At 36.1% G+C, this 11,493-nt stretch overlaps 2 protein-coding genes across 5 annotated transcripts; both read right to left on the reverse strand.

Moving 5' to 3' along the window:
- Window positions 1-447: 447 nt before the first annotated feature.
- On the reverse strand, window positions 448-3,375 carry LOC108207088 (probable disease resistance RPP8-like protein 2). The gene is made up of 2 exons (XM_017377554.2): window positions 2,877-3,375; window positions 448-2,551 (listed from the first exon to the last, which is right to left on the reverse strand). Exons 1-2 carry the CDS (start codon window positions 3,247-3,249, stop codon window positions 651-653), a joined length of 2,274 nt encoding a protein of 757 aa, XP_017233043.1. The 5' UTR covers window positions 3,250-3,375; the 3' UTR covers window positions 448-650.
- Window positions 3,376-5,396: 2,021 nt separating this feature from the next.
- Window positions 5,397-10,778, reverse strand: LOC108208825 (transcription termination factor MTERF15, mitochondrial-like). Of its 4 annotated transcripts, none has more exons than XM_064086473.1 (5): window positions 8,657-10,778; window positions 7,679-7,806; window positions 7,465-7,573; window positions 7,035-7,388; window positions 5,397-6,252 (listed from the first exon to the last, which is right to left on the reverse strand). In XM_064086473.1, exon 1 carries the CDS (start codon window positions 10,629-10,631, stop codon window positions 9,255-9,257), a length of 1,377 nt encoding a protein of 458 aa, XP_063942543.1. In that variant the 5' UTR covers window positions 10,632-10,778; the 3' UTR covers window positions 5,397-6,252; window positions 7,035-7,388; window positions 7,465-7,573; window positions 7,679-7,806; window positions 8,657-9,254. The 4 variants fall into 4 exon arrangements, with proteins under 4 accessions (XP_063942543.1, XP_063942545.1, XP_063942544.1 ...); XM_064086475.1 differs by having other exon boundaries at window positions 7,679-7,838; XM_064086474.1 differs by having other exon boundaries at window positions 7,679-7,838; window positions 7,929-10,778.
- Between the last annotated feature and the right edge of the window lie 715 nt (window positions 10,779-11,493).

Genomic DNA, 11,493 nt, shown 5'->3' on the forward strand with positions numbered 1-11,493 from the left:
AGTGTATGCGTATCAAATGGATATTTACTGAGCAGGTTCTGCTGGATAATGAGAAATTGAGAATTGGTTGGCTCAAAACTAATCAGCTTACACATTCTTTGAGGGCATTTCTCATCTGCCAAAGTTGGCCACCCTTTTTAGGTATAACTTTACAAATATGTGATTAATGTTGTCATTTTTAATGTAAAAGGAGACGGAGGGAGTAGATGTGATTCATATTCTTAAGGTGGTATACGTGGTTCCGGATGTGTGACCTGGGAGAACCCATAGCTGAGCATACCATTTCATCCGCCCTGAAGTGTACTCTAGCCAATTTGAGTTTACGCAACAGGGAAGGTTCTCCAGTACTTGCTTTGGGTCGTCCTCTAGATCAAATCTAGATAAAGTCAGGAAGAGATTATTAATATGATTATGATGCACTAACTCCGGGATTTTGGAAAGATGAAAAAAAAAAAAAAATCAGTATTCAGACACAGATATGGCAAGTTAACCAAGTTACCCAATGCAATTCCAGGATTTACATAGAAAAGAAATGACTGGTGGTTCCTAGTGATTTAAGAAACCACTGGGACACTCTTGGAGCATTATTTTTTTACTCTATTCCCTAAACTATAACTTACCATGTCTATATATTTCTTGGACGTATCCAATCAAATTGGATCTTCTGAAACAGAGTTGATCGGCAAAAGAGTCATGCTCCAATCAGTACAAAATGCGTTTGTTCTTGACCAACCCCTGAACACCGCTGCTCTATCCATATTCCAATAATTTTGGGACATATACAGCAACTCCACCTGTTGAAGGTGCTTGAGGAATTTTAGTCCCTTGGGAAACTCCTCCAACGAGCTTAAACGGCTCAATTTTAAATAGGAAAGATTGGGAATGCTTCCTTTTTCCACCCTCCATTCTTTAAGGGAGTATAAATTACACATTTCTAGATGTGTGAGCTGGAGGAAACCTCTGGCTGTGCATATCATTTTATCCCCCTTGAAGGCCCCTTTTAACATGAGTTTGCGCAACGCAGGAAGCTTTCCCAGTACTGGCATTGGGTCGTCATCCAGTTCAGACTGTAATAAGGTCAGGATGGTGATACGACTTGAAGAGAGATGGTCAATATGAATATGAAGCACCAACTCTGGAATTTTTCCCTCTATTGATAATGAATAAAGGTTGGGACTATAAAACAATTGTCTCAAGGTATGTGCATCATATTGCAGATCACAATAACTGATATCAAGGAACACGTTCAAGAGACATGGGGTAGAACTATCAGAGGATGATGATGAGGGCGGGGCTATGGCTTGAAAGTATTTCATCATTTCTCTTACATCTTCACGACTATACAATACACGAACTGTTAGTTTCCGAAGATTGGTTAACTTGGCCAGATCCTTTACCTCACACGAACTTGTATTAAAGTTCTCAAGTGTCTCCAACTTGCTCAACCCATCAAATCTCAACTTTCTTTCCGTTGGTCCCTCAGAAAGTCTCAATGGAAGATACAGATGCTGCAGTCGTCCCAACTTCCCGAGAACATTTGTTGACGTCCATGGTGCAACACGTGCCCAATCATAATCACCACTAACCTGTAACTTCAGAGTTTGTAGTAGCTCCAGATTTTGTATGGATGGAAAAAACAAAATGGGGGTCTTCAGGCTCAGATATCGCAAGTTCTTCAAGCTACCTAATGCATTTCCAGGATTTGCATAAGAAATACAACCGCTCACACCAGTAAACATTGTTCCTTCCAGAACAAATATCCTCAGGAACCTGGAATGTGCAACATTCCATGCCAATTTTTCTGAATGACGAGGAACCCTCATTGTAGTAGGACTCTTATCATGAAAATACATAAGTGATCTTAAACGTCGTTTACTTGCTTTGTTGACCTGGATACGATTATCTTTGATACTTGTAAATTCTCTTGCGCAACTGTAGACTACAACTTGTCGTGTATAAGCCAACTCCACTGATGAATCATAATGAACATCATTTATTTTTTGAAGATTAATAACTTCAAAAAAATCTTCTCTCTTAGCTATGTGCAAAGAAAGGTCTCTCATAATATCATGAAGCCTACATGATTTAAATTTTCTTAATAAGTCTGTTGCATCTCCAAATTTCACTTGAACCATACTCTTATGGACCAGTTCCCCCAAATACGATTCAGCAACTTCCATCATTGTTTCTTCTCCACTTTTGTCACTCGATAGTACCATGCCTTCTGCTATCCATAACTGATACAGTGTCTCTGCATCTATCTCTTCGTCTTCTTTAAATTTACCCAAATAAAGGAAGCACAATTTTAATTGAGCAGGCAAAGCATTGTAGCTCCAAAAAAAAATGTGAAATACTTCCTTCTGATAACCTTCTCCAAATCCTTTCCCTCGCTTAAGGGAGTATAGACTATCGTAATACACCTTTTGCCACTCTATGAAGGTTGGTTTTGTTACAAGGACTCCCCCCAAAACCATTATAGCCAGTGGAAGACCTGCACAGCTTCGGACCATTTCTCTTCCCCAATTCTCCATCTCTTTTAAGTCTCTACGTGCTATAATATGTAATAGCCACAAAAGAATAAAAAAGATCAATATATGATAACTAAATCCTAAGCCACGTCTGATATCCGAGTTGGTTTCCCTCATCGACTCAGCTATTTGAAATTTAGAAATTTATTTAATGAAATGGATGTTTGTTTTAAAATTTATAATAATTGATGTTGTGTACTACTAAAACTTCGAAGCAGTGAATATAATTTTTTTTATACTCATATCTGATTCTTGCAGGAAAAGTATATTCTAAAAGGAGAAATTTATTTTCAAGTCCATGGTCTGTATAACATAGAAACTGGAATGAAATAAAGAGAAGACCTTTACCTATATGGTCTGAATTTGGAAGTGCTTTAGAGAAGAGTAGTTCCCAACTTTGATCTGCATTAAGAAGTTTCGGTTTGTGAATGAGGCATTTCGTGTTGACATGGGCAGCAAGATCTTCATTACGACTTGTTAGCAACAGTTTGCTTCCGGATGTCTCAGTTGGGAAGGCTGCTCTGATAGAATCCCAGGCATCATTTGTCCAAATGTCATCAAGAACTATCAGACATTTTTTCTGTTGCTGGATTTCTAAAAGATTCTCCACTAGTTTCTCCATACCCCATTTAAGGATCTCTTCTTCATTAAGAAGATGAACTTCTTCATTCAACAAATCAGTTAACCTTCCCACAACCATCGACGCAATTGCTTCAGCCATTTGAATTTTTTTATTTCCACATTCTACAAAAAACAGCTCAGAAGTAATGTTGTTTCTTTTATATAGCAACTTTCAAGAAAATTCATTATAAATTTTGTTAAAAAAACCACTGCAAGTGTCCTATGACACGGCTAACGGCACATATAACATAGGATTAGTCCCTTATCACAATTATATAATACTGCATGTTTCATGCTTCATCATTATAGCTTTTGATTAAAAAAACCTTGATTACTTTAAAAAAAACTACTAATTGCATCTGTTATATGAGGACAGGAAGTGGATGATTATGACAAATTTCCAGTGCTCCCATTATGGCGCTATTAATTTCCAGGAAAATCTTCTCCTTTAGCTACACACAAAGATACTATTCCTCCTTTCTTGAATCCGCAGGAGATACTCCCTCCGTCTCTCCCATTTCTTATCGTTTGGGTTGGGCACGGAGGTTAAGAATTATGTATAAAGTAGCGGAAAAGAGAAAAAAAAAGTGGGTGAAGTGGTGGAACCCATTGATTTTTAATTTTTAATGTATAAAAAAGAAGATAGTGGAGTAAAAGTAGTGTGAAAAGGAAAGAAAAGTGAGGAAGTGGTGGGATCCATTGACTATTTTGGGTAAGTTTTGAAATGTTAAGAAATGGATGGGACATCCAAAAAAGAAAGTGTAAAGAAATGGGAGGGACGGAGGGAGTAGGTCTTTCGTAAGATATATAACTTCGAAAAAATCTTCTCCTTGAGCAGTATTCATAGTCAGAAATATTTTCAGATGATTGTTTATTTAGCTAAAACCTCATTTACCTATGACTGTGTTAGGATCGTCAGTATCTTAGTGATATTTAACGATCGACTCCTTCTTAAAAGCTTCCTTCCGATCATTATTCTATTATTTTTAAACTCCAGCCAACTTTTTGCAAATTTGGAAAACTCCACCACCTACTTGATATTTACTCAGATTTTTATCATGTTTTAGTTAGCAAATAAACAACTAGTCCATTTTTATATTATCAGCAAAATACATGTAAATAAAAATTTTAATTTAAGCCCCGTCAAATTGTGACAAAGACGAAGACGGTGATGGCAACATTGTCCGAATACGCAAGCTCCCTAAGCCTCACTGTTATCATAGAACAATATCGCCATGTTACAACATTAAAATGATCGACACACAAGATATTGTTAGAAAGTTTTGATAATAAATTAATTTTAAATTAGAGTTATTTAACATAAAATTGAGTTATACTTCTATATTAATTTATCAAATAACTATTAAAACAGATCTAGAAGAGCTCCGACGAGAGCGTTATACATAACATTTATCTATTAAACTTCTAAAACAAACACAAATTAAAAAATTTAAATTTACAAACGATTAAAAACTTTAAAAATCAACTTATATGCTAAATATTTTTTCATCGTTTTACAGATCATAAAAAATACAATGATTTTACTAAAAATAAAATATATCATTCTGAAACAAATTCATATCATAACATGTATTTGTATACAATTATTTTAAAAAAATCAAAATTTAAAATAGGATCAAAGGTCAATACATAAAAGTTTTATATCTAAGCAACAATAATATAAATAAGTATATCAAGAAGATGATAACATAATCAAATATAAAGACATTATAATTATGATAAATAAAAAATTTAAAAATTTATTTAAACCCGAGCTTGACACGGGTCATGAGAAAGTGTTAGGCCCGCAACACCCATTAATTCTGCATTACAGGCCAAACAGGTCTGGTACTATCAAGTGACATAAGCCGAGAAGAAACAATGATGGAAGTTGCTGAATCATATATGGGGGAGCTGGTAAATAAGAGTATGGTTCTAAGTTAAATTCGGTGATGCAACAGACTAGCTGAGAAAATTTTAATCATGCGGGCATCATGGCCTTATGAGAGACCTTTCAAAGTTAGTGATCTTCAAAGGCTAAATGATATCAATTATGATCCATCGGTGGAGTTAGAAGAGCATACACAACAGGTACACTCGATTGGGAAAATATACAAGTATCACAGATAATCCTATCCAGATGAACAAAAGAATTAAACGACATCTGAGATCACTTTGGTATTTTCATGAGGAGGCTCGTGGAACAGTGGAAGTTTCTTATTATTCCTCGAGTATTTAAAAATGTACTCATTGAAGAGATCATCCTCACTTTAATAAATGACAAAATTGTGTACTGTACAGCAGAGGGCTAACACTCCTTTGCTATAGTGTATAACCATCAGGCTCTGAGTGCCGATGATGCAGGTATTTCGACAAACAACATAACCTAAATACTAAACATACAAGACGGAACTAAGTAAGCCGTGTGAAGTTATGTATTGCACCAGGGTAAAACGGAAACAAAAATATCTTTTCTTTTGTCTGCTGCTCGTCTTCATAGTTTCAGGGCTTTATTACCATCTGGGATGTCAAGCTGGTATCTGCAGATTTGTTGCAAGGAGCAATACGAGCTATATACATCATCCTGTTTATAGTTCAACTTCATGAAGATCATCCCCGTAGCTGCCACCATTTGCTGACGAGTGTACTAAGGCAGGACTAGGAGGCATGTACAGTGAGGGAGGCACTCCTAGCACCTCTCCTAGAGGTTTTTTTCAGTGTCACTGGGAGGACTATAAGAATCGGCGATGCTGCCACTCCATGATGCTGTTCGTCGGGAATAAGCAGGAAGGAATTCATTGTCAATGCCAGGAGTTGCTGCCCTCCTCTTTGAGAGGTCAACCATACTTGCATTCTTTTGCATGTTCATAAATGATGATGGGGCAGAGGACTGAACTGGGTCGCTGAACGATGCTAAATTACCAGGAGTGGTTTGTTCACTTCCATCAACAGCAGAATCCAGCGTCTGTAACTCTGTCCGGAAACTGGTGCAGGAACAAAAATTTTTGGGCTAGCGTTGCTTTTGGCCTTAACTGAAGGCACAGATGGTGACTGGAACATGTTTGTTTGATTTCCACCACCTTTGTTAAAGGTGTAAACATACCTAAAAAACTCCAAAACCATGAAAGTCAGAAGGTAAATGGAAACTGAAAGAAATAAAAATTTCTGCTGCTTCAAGTTACTCTTTAGAAAAACTTTAATGTAATACTTTCAGGGGGGGTAAGCATTTACCTACCTCAAACTAATTTTTTATTAAACATGAAGCCAAATGTCTTGCCAGATAGTACAATGCAAAAGTCTAACACAAGTTCTAGATACAATGCCATCGTCTACCAGATGTTCTAAATACAGTCTGCAGACTGAATAACTCCTTAACTAACAATTGATGTATCAGCAATTCACAACAATCCACCATATTTGCCAGGACTAGTGATTCCTTAAGCTCATCAAAAAAACACCATGTTAGGCTGTTCTAACTGTGTTTAAGTTACATAAGAATCACTTAATGATACAAATACCTGACACTAATCTCATGCCTATGATCTGATCACTATGTTAGCCTCCTAGCCAGAGAAAACTCCGCAAGTACTTGTATCCAGGACTTATTTACGTCTCCTTAAAGATATTGCTAACTATTTCATATTGTTAATGATACTAACTCATCAATCACGACAGCAAATCCATTAAGGTCAAAAGACTAAAAATGCAGGTGACAATACTGGACTTAAACCATCCAGTCTTACAAAGTTAAGAACTATATTCAGGTCAAAGCCTACTTGAAAGAAATATCTTCTTTAACCGACTGTCTTCTGCTGCTCAACAGTAGCATACTTAATAGGAAAATTTAAAGCATATAACATACATTTCAATTGAACTTTGAGTTACCTTGATCTAACTCCCATCCGTCCGCGAGCTGAAAACTGGTTTGAGGTGGGTGGAATTGGTGGAATTCCTGAACTATGTACCAAAGAAGTAGGGCCTCATTGGTCTGGGCTTCCATTACTGCGGGGTCCTTCATTTTTCAAGGCACTATTCAGGTTGTAATCTGATGTTCCATTTGGGAAGGCTGCAGTGGTAGGTGGAGGTGGTAGTGCAGCTTCCTCTGCTGCCGTAATTGCTACCAGATGTCGATGATGCAGGAGGTGGTAGGGTTCCAACAACACGAGAAGCCGTGCTATCAAATAAATTAAGCAATTTACCTACTAACTTTGCAGGAGCCAAGTTTGTTGAGAAACCACCCTGCACAAAGAAAACCGCTTACTAAGATATGTAAAAGTAAACTACTGATAAAAAAATTGAGAAGACAGAGAGTTGCCTGTTGGTGAGTCTTTATCCTCTCCTCAAGAGATGATGCCAACTGTCTCCACGTTTCCACTTCAGGTGCTCAACCAGTTTTCAGAGATTTCAGTACTGCTTGACAGTACCTAAATTGATATATATATATATATATATATATATATATATATATATATATGAGCTAGAAACCAAAGGAGACTTTAAAGAATCTTTAAAAAAAAATGAGAATGTACTTCAATGAATCTGATACTCTTCCCACTTCGGGCACCATGTGTGCATATACAAGCTTATATGGTTGAAATGGTAGCAGTGTGAATTGGGAGTTCCCAAGCAACCTTGAGTATTCATATATCTCTGTCCTCTGTACATGGAAACAGAGCTAGTATGCTGTCCCTGAAACAGTGATAATCATATATGAATGAGTAAGCAACTCTTCCCTCGAAGAGAAAGAAACTAGAATTTATACAAACATATATCAACAACCTGAAATGTTTGCATATCATTGCAATGGGATCTGAAATTTGTAAATTGGATTCCCATAGCAATCTTTCACTGTAGTCAGTTCATACAGTGGTTCCTTATGGATGTTCTCACACTTTGCTATCTAAACCCTCAATATATTGTCACACTTTGCTATCTAAACCCTCAATATAGTTTTCTAACATATCCTTCAATTTTTATTGCAGAGGGAACCTACCATGATCCTTTAAATTTAGTAGGACCAGTGTTCAAGAAAGCAGAAAAGGTGAATCAGATCTAAAATGCTTCGAATATCCAGTTATCGCTTCATTGGACTGTTAAGCTGTTAAGAAACCTATTAAGCTAATTAAGCAGTCAAAAAAATCTTAAGCAGCACCGACCGCTATTTTTTTACATCTGAAATATAATAGCGATAAAGAACTGTAAATCGGAACGACCTACATTTGTTAAGAAACTGTGTGTTCAGATTGTTGTTAATTACAATTTGACTTTGCTCTTGCATAGATGGTATTATATTTCAAAAATTCCAAGTATGTAGTGATGATCAGATCAAAAATCTGCTTAAGCACTCAAAGGCTCTCCGCTGCTTAGCTCTTTTTAGAGCATTGAGTATGACCAAGTCAAATTCAAAGGCAAGTCAGAAATCCTGATGACAGATGATATCAACTTACAGACGGGAAGAACCTAACAGAGGAAACTGCTGTATACTAGTAAGAGAAAGGAAGATATACCGAGTCAGGGAACTGAATGGAACCTTAATAGCTTCTGGACTAGCATATGTTCATGGGAATTTGAAATGGTCCGCACCAACTATCCTAAAACCATAAACAAAGTAAGACTAATACTAAAATAGCCTAGATAACACCGTATACATATATGACTAAGAAGAGCTATTGTGACTACATCAAAGGAATGTCTCAAACAGGCTTCCACATACTTCTCCTGTCAATTGTTAGCTTGAATCACCCAGCTTGGGAGAACAATCACAAAGTCATCTGTAATCCTCTAAAGAGAAATTTCCTCCTCCATCGATAATCTTTCTTTACAGCTTGCTTGCTTCATCACCAAATAAAAACTATGGATAGGTTGCATTTGTTTAGTACTGAACTAAAGATATGCACTATGCTGTCGAGAGTACTGGATTTCATGATGAATTTTGTTAGCATGCTAATAATGATCACTTGCAATATATGCTAACCGTCACCACTAATTAGCAGAATAGTAGCGGTGGCAAAGCTGCATTTTCCCAGCCACTTCATGCTGTAAACTCCCCTTCAAAATGTTGAACTGAAGCTTCCATGAGGCATTTGTCCCTGGAATTTGGAGAGACTACTTTTCCAGTTTTCCTAGTGGTTCCATGAAAGACCTTATGTTTTTTGCAACTTCCTTAGACTGTGGATACTTCTGTGGTTTAAAAAGTTTCGACAACCCGACAGGATGCTGATTTTTTAGGTTAACTTGTTCTGCAAATCTTCCATATATTTTTTCACACTCAGGGTATGGCTTCACATATAAATTGTGAAACTTTAATCTAGTAAGCTTAATTAAAGACTTCAATCCCACCTCTTCACCAAGCCCGCCTATTGATCTCAAATACTCAATGACATTGTGCCGTGGAACAATCTGTTTCTCAAAACTAATTCCCAGATACTCTGGAACATCCAGCAGCCACTGAACATCAAGTTTCATCTCATTTAACAAAAAATCAATCTTCCTCTCAATTTCCTTTAAATCATATAAAATCATCCTTGGTTCCCTCCAAATAATACTTAAAGCCTCTCTGCGTATCAATCCATATTTGCATAGGCAATCAACCCTCAGTTTCACTTCATACCCGGCCCTAAAAGTTCCTTCCTTCAAAATCTCCTCTTTTACTGAAAGTCGACACTTTAAACTCCTCAGCATCCTCAAACATTGAGAAAGCTCTCCTACTTCTAACCCAATAACTCTCGGGTCTCTCACAATCCCTTTCTTAACCTCACCCCGACTATAACCCAAATCCCTAAATTCACTCATCAACGGTATCAACCTATTTTCCACCCCAAACGACAGAAACTCGGGAAACTTCCCTAAAACCCAATCAATACCCCTCCTCTCGAGTCCCATTCTTTCCAAGAACCTAACTTTATCCAAAATGCTCTCCTCACCTGCCATAATCACCATCGGATTCACCTCCAAAACCTTCTCAACAGTATCACTACCAAACCCGAAATTCCTAAAACTTTCCACGCAACGAAAAAAATCACATGGGCTTAGCTCAAATTTCCTAGAAATCGCAACAACATTCTTAACAGCCAATGAAGAAAAATCAAAAACCCCACTTTCCTTAAACCCCATTTTCCATCTCTCAAGAAACTCAAGTTCAAGAACATTAGGACAACTATATACAACTGAAGCAACAAACTTGGGACATGACTTCAAAGATAACAATATTTTCAGTGACTTCTCAATATCAGAAGAGCTGTAATTCAATAAAAAATGATTCTTTTTCAGAAAATCAGTGAGCTCAGAAGCTTGAAACCCATACCTTTGAAACACATGTAAATGTGATTTCTGTGAGAGTTGCTGAGAACTATGAATTGGGTCATTGGATTCGGTTGAAAACGAGACGGGTTTTGAGTTTGAGAGTAAAAAGATTGAATCTTGAGATGATACTATTAAGCTGTACAAGAATGAATTGGGCTTCTTAAGAACACTTATCGCCATTAATCAGAAAATAGACAGGCACAATATGAAAATTATGGGTGTCTATATATCTTTTTGGTGTTCGATAGGAATAGGAAAATAAGAGAAGAGGGACTTGCAGCAAGTACAGGAGTGTCCCGGTGTCTAGTGATTGCCTTGACACCATTTTCTTCCGACTTCTTTGTTTTATTTCGTATTTTCGTAAGGGAATTGACAAATAAACTTCACATTTTTCTATTTAAGTTCCAATTTCAAATTTTATAGCATGTTTATCAATACATTTTTCACATTTTTCAAAATTAAATTGGAGTTTCAATAATAAAATTTAGAGTTTATTTATCAATTTCCTTTGTTAATTGACTCATGAAATCAGATTTTACTAAGAACAAAGAAAGCGGGAGGTTTTAGTAAAGTCACATGTTTTAGAAAAGAAAACAACAAACAAAAAAAAGCATTCAAAGAAGACAATATTTAGAAAGTATCAAAATTTGGTTGTTATCATATAAATTTTTATTTAATAATAAGGATTGTTATGCTATTTTGTTCAAAAAAAAAAAGATTGTTATACTACTAAAAAAAGATTGTCATATTACTTTATAACGTACCGATTATCCCACTAACGAACTACATTACCAACAAAAGATTTTGTTTTTGTTTTTAAAACTCAAACAATTTAATTTGCAAAACAACTATAAAATTTATATCATTTCAAAATTTCAATAAATAAGAAGTCTACATTAATATTATTAGACAAATCAAGATCAATACAAAATTTAATTTAATCATTACTTTCATAATATTTCGATAAAAAAATAAGATGGAGTAACAAAAACACAAATTTTGTGAGAATGAAATGAGTGTCTTTGATATCATCATCAATTAA

Source organism: Daucus carota, chromosome 2 (assembly GCF_001625215.2).
Source record: "Daucus carota subsp. sativus chromosome 2, DH1 v3.0, whole genome shotgun sequence".
NCBI lineage: Eukaryota > Viridiplantae > Streptophyta > Magnoliopsida > Apiales > Apiaceae > Daucus > Daucus carota.